This window comes from Indicator indicator, chromosome 28 (assembly GCF_027791375.1).
Source record: "Indicator indicator isolate 239-I01 chromosome 28, UM_Iind_1.1, whole genome shotgun sequence".
NCBI lineage: Eukaryota > Metazoa > Chordata > Aves > Piciformes > Indicatoridae > Indicator > Indicator indicator.
This window is the reverse complement of record NC_072037.1, coordinates 20,590-35,255: the sequence shown is the minus strand read 5'-3', so window position 1 is coordinate 35,255 and position 14,666 is coordinate 20,590. Positions and strand designations below refer to the sequence as shown.

Genomic DNA, 14,666 nt, shown 5'->3' with positions numbered 1-14,666 from the left:
GGGCACACTTATCAACAACCTGCTTTAACCTATAGAAAGCATAGAGCTAGAATTATGCCTTTAAATGGAAGAAGCATGAGCATGCCATGCGATGGGTGCATGTAGTTGTTTACCCCTTGGGAGACAGGTTGGTGCCTGGGCCTTTGTTCCCTATTCTGGGAAAGGAGATTCGTGGAAGGAGGGAACTTGCCTAAACATAATGAGACAAGTTTTCCAGTATTTGGGGGCATAATTCTGGGCATATGGTGCCTTCACCACACAGTCTTAGCCCAGAGCTCTAGCACCTCCTGTATCTGCCCTCCTGCTCTGTGACCCTGAATGCAGAACATGGCCTTGAAGTAAGAGCCCATTGCTGCACCCTGCCGCCAGCCTGTGATGGGGTCTTGCCCTGCAGCAGCCATGCCCCAAGCCCTTCTGCCCTGTTTTGCACAGCAGAGAGAGATCCTTGCAGAATCTGGATGAACCAGCCCTGTGGGAACGGGACATGACACAGCCAGAGTGGGATGGCTTTAGCAGCACAGAGTGTGATTGATTTGAGTCGTATTCCCTTCTTCTGCAATAAGCCTCTTCCTTTTGCCCATACACAGTGCCCAGGTGCAGCCAGATGGGAGGCCACATGGCATGGCTGTGTTTCAGATGGTGCTGGCTGTCAGGAGCAGTGCCTCTCCCAAGACAAAAACCTCAGGTCTCTGCAGCTGCATCCCATCATAGGCTAGTCCTTGGTTGCCTGTCCTTGGGTCAAAGCAGTGGTAAAGCTATGGCCCTGTAACCTCTTCCATGTGCCTGACCTAAGTGCTATTCCCTGACCATGGCAGCCATCTCCCCTGTCCAGGAGCAGTTCTGGGGCTTTGGTCCTGAAGGTGTTTGACATGCATTCAGATAGGAGCCCATGTGTCATGCTGGTTTTGCTGTGACTTGAGGTCTGGCTGCTTTTAGCACGTTGTGCTGTTGTTCCTGTGTGTGCAGTCCCTGCGTCTCAGCCTGGACTTTGCCTGCTGTTTGTGTCGGGGATCATTGCCCTGGTCGGTGCTGTCTGCCTGCCTGGCCCAGCTCCCAGCCCTCAGCTTTGCCTCAATTACTGCCCTGCTTAGCCTTGCCACTACATCTGTCTGCCCCTGTTTGGTAGCTCTCTGGATCGTGACTGCCTCTGGGTAGATGAGGTGACTGGTGCAAATATTTTATGCATGTCTCAGTGCAGATTTTGACCTGCCCTGTAGAGGCAAAGTACTCATGAAATAATTCATGGGATCCAGGCATGCTGACACAGCTTCTTGTTTGGTGCAAGGACAGAAACTCAGGAAGGTCAAAACTTACCTTTGCTGCAGTTGGAAGTATTGAAGATTTACCCTTTGACCATTGCAAAGCAGCAATCTGAGCAGGTGCTGTGGGTGGAAGTGCTCAGACAGCTTTGTAGCACACCAACAGTGGTTCACTTACCCAGGAGTGGGTGTCTCCTGTACCTCGCTCACGGTGCCAGAAGCACTTTCACCACTGGATTTGCCTCCCCTGAATTTTTGGAAGTAACTAGAGGCAAGTGATGCAGAAGGGGAAGACTGGCACATGGCTGTGAAGGAGTGTGATCCTTCTGCTATAAAAGGGTGTCTGGAGGGGGAAGTGTGAGAAGCAGAGCAGTGGCAAAGGAAGAGGCACTAGAGGCTTGGAGTCAAACTTGGGATACAGAGTCAGGAGGAGAGTTGATGGGGTGTTTCCTTGTTGTGTGATTCTTTGGGGCTTATCATGCAGTGCAGGCATCTGCAAAGTGAGGACCTTTCTAAGATTATTTCCTGCTAGCCCACCAAGCTAGAAGCCTCTCTCTGCACTGCTAGCTAAGCCCTGCCTACAGCTGTGGGGTAGGAGATGTGGCAATAGCATGTGGCATGTGACCTGTTCTCAGTCAGACACAATGGTTTCTAACCCAACATAAGCTGGCTGAGTAAGGGCAGATGCCCTGGGCTGCAGTGTCCTGTGCTGAAGGTGATGCATGCTGTCCAACATGAACCCTTAGAAGGTGTGAGTATGTACTGATGGAACATCTTTAAATCCTAGTTTAAAGAAGTCTGAATGCAGCCTGCATAAGGCAGGCCTAAGCCCAGGGTGACCTATCCCGGAGTCTGTGCCCATGGGTGCTTCTCAGTGCAATGTGTGCTGAAGGGTGTATCATCCAGGTCACAACAACCCCATGGGGAGCTACAGACTTGGGGATGTGTGGTTGGAAAGCTGCAGCTTGGAGAGGGACCTGGGGGTGTTGGTTGGCAGTCACTGACCATGAGTCAGCAGTGCCCAGGTGGCCAAGAAAGCCAATGGCATCCTGGCTTAGCTCAGAAACAGGGAGGGCAGCAAGGACAGGAGGTGACCATCCCCCTGAGCTCAGCACTGGGGGACACCACACCTTGAGTGTGGTGCTCATCTCTGGGTCCCTCACTGCAGGAAGGACATTGAGGGGCTGGAGCCTGTCCAGAGAAGGGCAACAAGGCTGGAGAAGGGCCTGGAGTACGTGGGCTAGAGGAGGGGCTGAGGGAGCTGGGGGTGTTCAAGCTGGAGAAGACGAGGCTGAAGGGAGACCTCATTGCTCTCTACAGCTCCCTGAAGGGAGGTTGAAGTGAGGAGGAGGCAGCCTGCTCCTTGGACAGGAGCAGAGGAAATGGTTCCAAGCTGCACCAGGGGAGGCTCAGGCTGGATCTGAGGAAATACTTCTGCCCTGGAAGGGTTCTCAGACATTGGAACAGGCTGCCCAGGGCAGTGCTGGAGTCACCATCCCTGGGGGTGTTCAAGTAGCTGTGGACCTGGTGCTGGGGGTCATGGTTTAGTGTTGAGCCTTCAGTGCTGGGTCAAGGGTTAGACTGGATGAGCTTGGATGTTTTCTATCATTCTGTGATCTCGGCACCTCAGCACTCTCCTTCTGCTCATTAGGATTTGTCCAGTCCTAGTCTCTAGTGCAGGTATCTGTGTGATGCCCAGATGCTGCTGTTGACTCGCTGTGTTCTGATCTGTGTTGTAGCTCTGCTGCCGGGATGTGCGAGGCAAGGCTGGTGGCCCCGGAACTGCGCTGCCCTCAGCAGTGCGCGGAGCCAGCCCACCCCTTCTGCCGCCTGGAGTTCTGGGAGAGCTTCAGCGCAGAGCTGATCGCCAGCGGCCGCAGTGCCGTGCGCCGCCTGGAGTTCTGGGAGAGCTTCAGCGCAGAGCTGATCGCCAGCGGCCGCAGTGCCGTGCTCCGCCTGGAGTTCTGGGAGAGCTTCAGCGCAGAGCTGATCGCCAGCGGCTTCTTCTCCACGGTCTACAAGGTAAAGTGACTCGCAGGCAGCCCGGGACCTGTGTGGGAGAAGCCAAGCAGCTGCTGAGACTGTAGATGAGGAATCTGTCCTTGTTCTCATCCCATCCAGCTCACTCTGGTGGGTTGGATGGGGTGAGGGAGGACAGGATGCTCTCCTCTGTGCACTTAGCACATCACCTGTGGTGCACATCTCCCCATCTGTGGTGAAAAGGGAGGTGGGAGGACAACCAGTCAGTGCTCACTGAGTCTGTGACCTATCCATGTGTGTCAGGGGGCTGAACTGGATGAGCTGAGGATGTTCTCTGCAGGTTTTGTCATCAAAACTGTAGCAAAATCTACAGAGAAAAGGAATGTAAAATACCTGCCACCCACACCCTGTGGAGGTGCCAGCACTGTCATCCCTCTCCAGCTGTTCCCTTGTGTTACAGTGGTGCTGGGGAGGAGCAGGGGTACTCCAGCAGGTGCTGGGGTAGGGGTAGGATGGGACAGGCTGCATCCACTTCTGCCTCTGCTCTCTTCGTGCCAGGAGACCCTTGGCTCTCTGCAGTTGCTGTGGCACTGAAGCAAACCCACTGCTCTCACTGGGGCTGTTGTGTGTCATTCCCTACACCAGGCTCCACTGGTGTGGGAGTTTGTTTAACCAGCTGAGAGCAAGCACAGGATTTGGGGTGCTGCTAGCTTTGCTCCCCTTTGTGCTGCTTGTCTGGGGGAGTGGGTGGGCTTCTGCAGCCCTCAGTTGTCACTGCTGCACAAACACACAGCCAAAGGAGGTGCTTCATGGTTGCCAATGAGACTCAGCCTTCCCCTCTTGGAGCAGATGCCACATTGTTCTGCAGTGTAGCCAGATTTGCCCAGCTTGTCTCTCCTCCTAGCAGCCCTCGAGACTGGGGCTGCTGACATGGGTCTTGGTTGTTGGGATGTGACACAGATCCAGTGGAAACAAATTGGGCCTGACTGTACAAATGGCTTCAGCTCTTTAGCTTGACCAGCCCCATGATAGATACCATGAGCACATGTTTCTTCTGGGCCAGCATGAGATGGTTCTGCCAGAGGAGTGCTGTGGCATATTCTGGGCGAGATCCCTGGCTGATGTAAGCCCATGTGTCCAGTTGAAACTAATGGAGCCAGGCTGGCAGGATCTGGCCATGGAATTGCAGAAAATATGCAAGCTGGATAGATAACCACAGCTGCTTCTTAAGGCTCCATCTCCTCTACTGCACCTGGACTTGGTGATAAAGCTTTTGGGTGGTTATGTCCAGGGGCAGTGCAATAAAGCTGTTCAAAGGGGATCTCCAGACAAAGGTCTGTGGCAGCTCCCTGCGGAATGAAGCAATAGGTGACAAATCCCTCTGCCCACCACAGCCTCACTCTAGCAGCTGTTTCCCCACGTCCACAGTGCTGTTCCCATTGCTCTCTCTTCTTGCCTCTAGCAGATTTTCACAATAACAGTTGCTGTTTCCTCCTGCATGACATTTTCCTCCTGTCCTGTCAGAGAATGAAATTTCAGCAGTAGGCAGGCTGGAAGCAGATCTTGAATGGAGAATCTTTCTTGAAGGAGAAACAGAAAAAGAAATGTGAAAAATATGTAATTTTGGAGTGGAATGCAGTGGGTCAAAGAGAAGCCAGTGGAGAAGGACTTGGGTCAGGGACAGCCCTTTGTGGAGACTTGGCATTTGTCTGGGAACTTGAGCATGACTGTAACCAACTGCTCTGACTCGTCAGTCAGCCAGAAGCACTCCTGCTGTGGATCATCACTGGGGATGGTCCTTTGAACCCCTTGCCAGCAGACACTGTCTTTCAGAGCTTCCCACAGCAAAAACAGAGACTCCCCAAAGTGCTGTGCTGTCTGCCTATGCTTTTGCCATCCTTTGTCCTTCCTTCAAGCACATACCCAGGAGCTGCTATTATGTGGGTTGGCTAAGGAAGGAGCCCTCTACTCTGTGGGTTTATGTATTGCATGACCTAGACAGAAGGTTACTTCCCCTCTTTCTTTGCCTTGGTGTTCTCATGTACTCTGAGCAGCTGTTCAAGTGTGGGTTTCTTTCAGGGAAAGCATAAAGCTACTTTCATTGACAGAGTTCTGAGGTGCTCAAAAGCAGAAGAGAAACACTTCATTACTTCTTTTTCTGAGGCTGCTTTAAGGCATTAAGTGAGCCTCTGACCAACCTCTTTACCTGTTCATCTTCAAAAAGCTTCACCCACATTAGGAAGCAGAGTCTCACTCCCTGGCTTTCTGCATCTTGCCAGTGCCAGGTTTTCACCTCTTTCTCTGCACTCAAGGCTGACACCAGATCGTTATCTTTCATCACTTTTTAGCATAAAGTGAGAACACCTTGGAGGCCCCTCTGTCCTTCCCAAGTTCTCACATCAATCTAGGATGAAACTAGACAGTTTGCATGACTCAGAGTGACCCAAGAGCTGCTCCAGGTTGGCCAGACCAAAGTCTTAGGGCCTGTGGTTTTAGAAGAGGCCTTCTGGGCCTGTTACCTTTGCCCATCTCTCATACTACCTGTTTTTGGTGTATAGGTATATCCTTGCTTTTCAGTCATTTCTTCTCCAGACCAGGCTGTGGACAGGAAGCCCTCCAGTGCTGAACAACTCCACTGGCCCAGACAGTGAACTCTGCTGGTGTCCAACTGGGACATACAACCTCAGCTGGAAGCTCAGTGACTGTCAGAGTTTATGCAGAGCTAGTAGGTCTCACTGAAACTCAGGATTAGCTCTCCTGAAAGCCTTTCATATTCCAGCTGCTTCATGTGCTGTCCTGGGCATGAGAGCACTCACAGTCTTTGTGCAAAGATGACTGCTAGCATCTCTTACCTTTACATCTGTGTAATTACAGTTGATGATCAGTTGCAGCTGATCAGTGACCCACAGGCTGTGGTGATGAAGTACCATCAGGTGAAGGTGTCAGAGTCCTGGCTTCCTTAGAGCCTGCAAAGTTATTTCAGTGATGACATTGACTGTCAGGTTGCTTTCCTTCAGAAAGGGAGCAGCAATTCCTGTTGCTCCCAAGACAGTTGCTTTTGTGACCCTGATGGTACAGAGCCTTTCTCTCCTTCTAACCCAGTTAAGTCTTACATGCAGCTCTTTGTTCTCCTCACCTGGTCTAGTAACCCTATCCATCACATAGAGCAGTGGGTGACACTTTGGATCTCAGAGTGCTGCTCTCAAGCCAGCTCATGGTGTGTTTAGACTATTTTTTTTCTCTTACACAAACCAAAGAAAACTCCATAAACCTCAACATGAGAGAAAGCTGAACATGTGGTTTTCTACTAGCCCTGAGGGGAGCTGTCAGGACATGAATGTGAGCCACATCTGAGACATGAGCCACCTTAAAACAGGTACCACAGTGCTCTGTGATGTGACATGAAAATTGCTGTTTGGATCCCCAACGTAACAGGGGCCCTGGATGGTCCTGCCATGGCTGAGAGCCACAGGACCACTGTGTGTCCTGCAGCCTGCATGAAACTCCTGCATTCAGTACTGCCCAGCCCTGGTCTCACCAAGGGGGCAGCAGATTTCCTCCTGGGAAGGGATGCTGCTGTCCAGAGGGCCTGGCACACCTCCGCAACCTAAGAGATGTCCTGCTCCAGGTGACCCAGGCTTCTGCTTGTAAAGTGATGGTGGTGAAGATCTACAAGAATGATGTGGACCAGGAGGTGATTGTGCGTGAGATCAGCCTGCTGCAGAAGCTGTCCCACCCCAACATTGTCAGGTGGGCACATCCTCCAGCTATGAGCAGTGGACACTGACAGAGGCTGGAGCTGGCTTAGTGTCTCTGAGGCAGTTCTGCCATGGGGGATTGAGCTGAACCTCAATGTCTTGTCTGTGTGTGTTGTTCTGCTCAGGTACCTTGGGATATGTGTGAAAGATGACAAGCTGTACCCCCTTCTGGAGGTAAAGGCTTCTTGCTTATAAGTGTGCTGTGGGCAGGCAGAGGCTCTGTGGCTCTTTGGCAGGATGGGTGGCAGATACATCCTGTGACACAAACTTCTGCCTCTCTGACTCCTGTGTCTGTGAATGGCTCTGGACTAGCAAAGCTGCCTTTCAGGGGCTTTTGGTCCTTTCTGCCCCACAGCAGGTCTCAGAGCTACGAGGTTCAGGCAGGAGAGCTAAAATATGTTTCATGTTGACTTAGTACCACCAAAAGGCCAGAAGGGGCTGTCTGGAGGGGAGAAGAGGAGCTAGAGATGGAGGTCACAAGCAGCAAGAAGAGCAGAGTGGCAGGACCTCCAGGGTGGCCCTGTAATGGTGGTGTGGTCTAATGTGAAAGCCTGGGCTGGCCCTGGGGACTTCTCACCTTGTTTCTGTGCTGCTAGTAGCAAAAAGCCCTCACTGAGCCCTTGCCAGGCTTTTTGCCTCTAACTGCCTGTGAGTGAGGACCATGGCTGGCTGGTACAGCTGTCTCTGCACTGGGGCCCGGGGACTTGTGGCTTGCTGTGCCACAAGGGGTATTTGCACTGCCACTCACAGGGACCCCTTTCTGCCATGACATTTCCAATCTCCACCCTGAAGGAGAGGCTCCTGGGTTGGCAAGGGAGGGTTCAGCATGCAGGAAACTCCAGGATGGCTCCTGTGATCAGGACATGGCTGGTCACACCCCCACCTGCTTTTTGTCTCTGTTCACAGTATGTGAATGGAGGTTGCCTGGAGGAGCTCCTGGCCAGCAAAGACATTGCTTTGATGTGGAAGGAAAAAGTGGACTTAGCTTCTGACATCACCAGAGGCATGATCTACCTGCATTCCAAGAACATCTACCACCGCGACCTCAACTCTAAGGTATGCAGCTGGAAAGGGGACATCACTCCTGCACTGCTAACAAAAACTCTGTTAGGGGACGGTTAGGGACCCTCTAGGGCTGTAACCAGGAGGCCTCAGACCTCCTTTTGGTCCTCTGCTTCATGCTGATGCCTCTGGCAAGTGAGGAAGCTTTCTTGATCAAACCTGTCATTGCTTTGTGTTCATCACTTGCCAAGCAGGAGCTCCAGACACAAATAAAACCATTTTGCACCTCCTGCTATTGCCATCAGAAAAGAAAGCAGACAGAAGGGTGTGCAGCAGTGCACAAGTGCCTGCACTTGCAAGGGAAGCTCTGCCAGGTTTAGAGGTTTCCTTTCCTGCTCACAGCAAGTAGGAAGCTGTTGCTAACAGCAGCTGGGTATGGGCTCTGGGAGCAAGTGCCAAGTGAGGTGGTCCCTGTCTGTGTGCGGAGCACCCACAGAGCTCAGGAGATGCCACCTCAGTCAAGCACAGGGAATTTGTTCTTCCCTGAGGCATAGAGTCCAGGTCACCAATTTTAGGATAGTCACCTCCACAGGTTTCACATCCTGGCAGCATGCCAGTTGTGAAGACTGGCATCTGGAGAGGTGCTCTGGGTGTAATGCAGAAGCACATCACGTTCCTGCTGTAGTAGCCCTCTGGCTGGGAAGCTGCTCTCCTGTCTTGGTTTATGCTGATGATGGGAGCAGGAACAGTCTGAGGCTTAGCCATTCCCAGGTCTGTCCCTGGTGACAGGCTTTGCTTTGGCTCTTCCCCTTCCAGTGATGTGGCATGGTGGAGTGGTGCCTTGCTGGTCTCTCTTAAACAAAACCATTCAAATCTCAGGTGGATCTTCAGTGTGTCCATGGTGCCACAGGGAACATGGGCTGAGGGACTGGCCACTGGCCTGACCTTATCTGTGCCAGCTGACACTAGAGGCTGGCTTGGTGACCTATGGAAATGGAGCCTGCAAGTCCCAGCTGGTCCTGCACAGGCAGTGGTGTGTCTCTTGCATCCACTTTCTTTGGTGCTCTATGAGCCTGCTAAGAGAAACTTGAAATGTTGCTGGAGGTTGGCAGTCAGGAAGCCAGTAAAGTGGTGTAGTCTTGAGAGACACCAGCAGAGGAATGAAGCTCACCTTTGTAATCCAGGCTGTGTGTCTGGCTCAGTTACTGACCACTGCAAACACCAGGCAAGAGCAGACCAAGAGCCTGGCTTACTCTGCCCACAGGGGTTGTTCTCCTGTGCTCAAAGTCATTTCCTATTGGGTGGTGACTGAGCTCAGGAGCTTTCCAGACCTGCTTTTGGAAAGTGCCAGAGATCTCTGCCTGTCAGTTCCATCTCCCTGCAGCTCTTCAGTGCTGGCAGAGGTTCATCCTTTCCCAGGGCAACCTAGGAAATGTGCAGTGATGTTGGCTGAAAGTTGAGGGGAGAAGTGTGGATGTGCTCACTTGAGATCTAGTTGTTAGTGAGAGCTATCTGGAGAAGACTTCTGCTGGTTTCCTGGGAGCAGGTGCCAAGGAGGAAATCCTGGGCTGCTGAATGGGCTGAAACAGCTTGGATTTGGGAAACCCTAGGATAATTTTGTAGGAATTCCTGCAGAAAGCCCTGTTGGTGACGTGGCTGTGAGCAGTGATGGCTATGGCTGTGATCCTGCCTGCCTCTGGCTGAACCATGGGCAAGGTCAAGGTGCCCGTGTCAAGGCCCCTTTCAGATGGAAGGTTGTGGGTTATAGCGTCATGTTCACTGCTCATCGTCTTCAGAGGACTTTCCCTGGCTTCAGATGCGATTGGCGCATCCCTCATCTGCCCTGCATGTCCCATGTGTGCTGCCAGGGTGCAGGCCCCTGGCTAGGGGAAAGCCTGTACTGGCCAGCTGGGGCTGAGGGCCATCAGGGTGCTGCCTGGTGAAGTGTGCAGGCCCTTACATGCTGGGGGTCTCATGCTGTCCCCTGTGGACTCCTTTCAGAATTGCCTCATTCGAGTGATGCCACGGGGCCATGAGGCCTTGGTGACTGACTTTGGGCTGGCCAGGGAGGTGGTGGAGCTGCCTGTGAAGGATGGGGAGAGGAAGGTATGGCTGGCACTGCTGCCCTGCTCCCTGCTCATCCTTAGAGCTCCCAGGTGAGCGTGGGAGATGTCTCCTCTGCTTGCTGGTGACATCTCCCAAAGACAGAAAAGCCCTTCCCTCCTTTTGGGCGAAACCTTGCTTTGCTACCTAGACTGTTGCTCTGCTTAGGAACTTGGAATTTCTTCCCATGGCCTGGTTAAGCTCTACTTTTACGGAAGAGAGTTGGTGCTGTGCACAAACACAGCGAAGCCCCTCTGAGGAGGGTGCTTGATGAGATCCTTACAGAGTTTGGGGAGGTTGGCAGAGCTGTTGTAGAAGCACCAGACAGACTGAATAAGAGCACAGGGCCGGACTTCCTGAACTTGAGGCTGGCCTCCAGGTGGGCTTGTGATGTTTCTGCATGGATTCAGGAGCCCAGAACAAGGTTAGGGAATTGCTGCCTCCATCTCCCATAGGCTTTTTTGAAGCTCATGCGTTGCTCCTGTGCATCCCCTGTCTCACCTCCTGCTCTCCCACCTTTCCTGCAGGTGGACGTGTTCTCCTTTGGCATTGTCCTGTGTGAAATCCTGGGCAGGATCCCAGCTGACCCTGAAGTACTTCCCAGGACTCAGGTAATGATTCCTACAGCCACATCTAGTGGTGCTTTCTCCATGGTACCAAGCTGTGGCTCTAGGCAGGTCTGTAGACAGGTTTGTGTGTCCACAGTTGGGTTTCTCTCTGGGGCTTTTTCTATGAGAAAGTCTGATCTCAACATTTTCAGTATACTAGAGTTCAGTGCATCTGTATGTTCAAAACTTTTGTGGATCAACAATTTGAGATGAAGCACTTCTGTTTAAAGGCCTCAATTCCAAGAACTTCATTTTGCTTTGGCAAGAAGGCCAAGGGCATCCTGGGGTGGATTACGAGAGGTATGGTTAGTAGGTCGAGATTCTCCTCCCCCTCTCCTCTGCTCTGGTGATGCCACATCTGGAATAGTGTCCAGTTCTGGGCCCCTCAAGAAGGATCTCAGGGAACTGCTTAAGAGAGTCCAGCACAGAGCCACAAAGATGCTGCAGGCAGTGGAACATCTCCCTGTGAGCACAGGCTGAGGGAGCTGGGGCTTGGAACTTGGAGCAGAGGAGCCTGAGTGGTGACCTTATTTCTGTTGATAAAGATGTGCAGGGCTGGAGCCAGGCTCTGCTCAGGGATGTCCAATAACAGGCCAAGGGGCACTGGGGGCAAGCTGGAGCAGAGGAGGTGTCATGGGAACAGAAGGGAAAGCTTTGTCCCTGTGAGGGTGCTGGAGGCCTGGAGCAGGCTGCCCAGAAAGCTTGTGGAGTCTCTTTCTCTGGAGACTTTCAAAACCCACCTGGATGTGTTCCTGTGTGAGCTGCCCTGGGTGACCCTGCTCTGGCAGGGGGGTTGGACTGGATGATCTCCAGAGGTCCCTTCCAACCCCTAACACACTGTGGTCCTGTGTGATTCCTACTTCTCCACTGAGTAACAGGCTAAACACAGCTTCCATCACCAATGTTTATTTTGAAATACACTGCAGCTGATGCACAGCTCACGTGGAAGCAGTGGGCTTTTTTGTTTCAACACTTACAACAGTTTCTTTCTACCAAGTGGGAAGGAAAATTTTACCCTGAACAGGGATGACAAATCCATCAGGAAAACAGTAAATTGCTGCTCTCCAAGGAGCAATGCAAGGAACCTGCAGTGGTCAGAGGTTATTCCATGTCTCTGTGAGACTGAATAGGAACTGACCCCTATCTGTGTTCACAAGATGAAGAATTACATGTCAGAGACTCTGATGTCTGGAGGGACAGAGATGTGGTTATGAAAACAGCTACCTGGACCCATTCAGCTCTCAGGTGCTGGTGGAAGCCCAGATCATCTGCACTTCCCATCCTCAGCAGCCACTGCTCAGCACCTGGGCTGTTTCCTCTCCTGGTTTCCCCTTCTGTGTCTCTGGTTGCCTTTAGGCTGTGCTTTTCCAGGAGGATACAGCAGAGACAGCACAGCACAAGCAGAAGGATGCTGCAGGCTCCCAGCTCTGTGGATGGTTTACCACCTGAGCAGCCTTGCCAGAGCTGATGTTGCCTTGGTATCTTTGCACAGCTGTCAATGAAGTACCTGTGATAGAAACTCTAAATCTTCAAACATTGACTGTTTTGTGCTTTAACACCTTGAGAAAGATGAAGAGCTTTAAAGGACCTTGTAGCTAAAGTCTTTTCATGTACTCTGCCCCCTTCCTCACAGGATTATGGATTGGATGTTGCTGCCTTCCAGGGGATGATTGGTGAATGCCCAAAGCAGGTGATGGACCTTGCTGTTAGCTGCTGTTGGGTGAGAGTTCTGCCTTGCTTTTTTTTTTTTTTTTTCCCTTTGGTTTTACTGAATTTGTGTCACATTTATATGGCAGAGACCAAAACTGTTGTAAGCCACGGAGAGCTTGAACCTGCTGCTGTCAGTGCTGCCATTTGAACTGTGAAGTGAGTCAGTAGTGTGCTTTCACCCACTGTGTAGTCTTGTCCCTAGGAGAAGTGTTCAGTTTGTGTATTACAGCCTAAAACTTCCAAGGATCCTGCCTGTTCCCTTGCCTGTTAACCTCAGAGAGGGAAGGAAGTTGGTGGTGATGTCCAGTGCTTCCTTAAGCCAGGCTGCAGGCAGAGGCAAGCAGCTGATGATCTGGTGGGCACTGCCTCACTGTAACGAAACCTGGTGTTCCAGATGTCATCACAGTATTGTCCTCTAGCCTTTCTTGATTTAACATAAAAGGTAATGGCAGAAATTGAGAGGCCTCCCTGTGCTGCCCAACACCTCAGGAGGCAAAGCAGAAAAAGCCAGGATTGAAGTTAATCTAGGAAAGGAAGAGAAAAACAAAAGGGACTGCTCTTTGTGCTCTTTGTTTTTCCCTTCAGGCAGAGGATGAAGAAACTGGGTGATCCAGTGCACCTAACTGCTAGAAGTGCAGGGCAGCAAATGGAAATAAACCCTTTCATAGGTCCCAAGAAACGTGAATAGCTTGCCCTGAATCAGTGCTTTGCGACAGAAGCTGGTTCAGATTTACGTGTGCTCAGATCTTGCACATCTGACAGGCAGCTTCCTAATGCAGATCAATACAATAATGAGCTTCTGCCAGAGATGGCTCTTGGGGCTGTTTGTCTCTGCCCTTGTGTGGAGTGCACATTTGGGGAGTTTCTGCTGCAGCTCTCCAGGGGTCAGGCACAAAGGGCAGGCATTCCCATGATGCATGTGTGGGATGGGGATGCCCTGGGCCATATCCCTCACTTCGAGCCAATGGCTCTGGGGGGGGTGGTGGTGGTTAAGAGATCGCAGCCAGCTGAGGATGAGGGAGATAAGACAGCTGGATCCTGACTGTCATGAAAAAGCTGAGGGACCCTGCTGACACCTCCCTGCAGTGTTTTCCTGCCCCTGTACCATAGGCTTTGGGTTGAGCAGTTCCCACGCTGGGGTGTGTCAGGCTGGTGTTCAGCATGTTCCTGCCCTTGCCTAAGCTGTACTGCACCAACACCTGCCCAACAGCTGCTAGTTTGCATCAGCCTGGGCCTGCATCACCAAGTGGTGATGCCCGAAGTCTCCACCAGCAGGTGAGTGACCCAGAGTAGTGCTAATGATGGATGAATGGCCAGTCTTGATGGAGCTACCAGAGCTGCTGCAGAGCACTAACCTCCTGTCCAGGGTGTCCTCTTCAGCTTTCCCTTCTAATTCCAGGTGGAACCATTTAAGAGGCCATCTTTCTCTGAGATCCTGGATGAGTTGGAGGATGTCGCAGAGAGCCTGGAGTCTAGGAGGGACAATCAGTTTTCAGACTGAGCTGCCTGCCTCCAGTGAGGCTTGTCAAGAGGATCAACCCAAACTGTAAATTAACTCTCTGGTGGGGTGGGGTTGTGTGTCAGGAATGAAGAAGGAGGGAGGAGAAGGGAAAACTAAGTGATACACTGATGTTTATTTAATCATAGCTTTGGTCTCTAATTTCTTGGATGCAAAACAAGGTTAAAATTGAAGAAGGGACTTGCCAAGAGTTTCTCCTAGATAAGATTTTTAGAAGATGTAATCAGGACGTTGAGCAGCCTTTGTCTGTTTGCTTGTTAAAAGCAAATGACCCCGGAGAGTTCCCCCGAACTTTCCAAATATCCAAGAGAAACATCATCATCTCCTGCTTCCCCATGCCTTGGAGAATCACCTCTTGTGGGGCTGGGGTGTATGCACTGTGAGGGAGAGGGGCTTTGGGATGCTGGGGAAGCCTGAGAGTCACCTTACGTTTCAAAGCCTTAAAGCACCTGTCCATCCTGTTCCAGCCATACAGCAACAAGCATGCTCTCTAAGGTGTGGGTCTCCTGGCATCATGCTCAGGGTGAATCCAGCCACAGAGGCACCTGTCAAAGTTGTGGAGAGTCAGCCAGGGCCACCCACAGTGCTGAGCTGCACTGGCCAGGGTTATGGAGAGGCTGTGCCTTACTGAGACACCAAATGACTGACTGATGTGTGCTCTCAAAAGAGCTTTGTCAGACACATGGCTCATCATCATGGTGGTCTGGATTTCTCCCTGCTTGCCCTC

At 51.8% G+C, this 14,666-nt stretch overlaps 1 protein-coding gene across 1 annotated transcript; it reads left to right on the top strand.

The window, feature by feature from the left end:
• Positions 1-3,011: 3,011 nt before the first annotated feature.
• Positions 3,012-13,921, top strand: LOC128976310 (dual specificity testis-specific protein kinase 1-like). The gene is made up of 8 exons (XM_054393500.1): positions 3,012-3,281; positions 6,868-6,989; positions 7,123-7,171; positions 7,904-8,053; positions 10,001-10,105; positions 10,570-10,713; positions 12,344-12,430; positions 13,820-13,921. The coding sequence occupies exons 1-8, from the start codon at positions 3,012-3,014 to the stop codon at positions 13,919-13,921; spliced, it is 1,029 nt and encodes a 342-aa protein (XP_054249475.1).
• The last annotated feature ends 745 nt before the right edge of the window (positions 13,922-14,666 follow it).

Bases quoted from the DNA above. Each gene is read 5' to 3' on its own strand.
- LOC128976310 (XM_054393500.1), top strand. From the start codon at position 3,012: ATGTGCGAGGCAAGGCTGGTGGCCCCGGAACTGCGCTGCCCTCAGCAG. The intron at 7,172-7,903 runs GTAAAGGCTTCT...CTCTGTTCACAG, and splicing joins AGCTGTACCCCCTTCTGGAG to TATGTGAATGGAGGTTGCCT. The intron at 12,431-13,819 runs GTGAGAGTTCTG...TTCTAATTCCAG, and splicing joins TTGCTGTTAGCTGCTGTTGG to GTGGAACCATTTAAGAGGCC.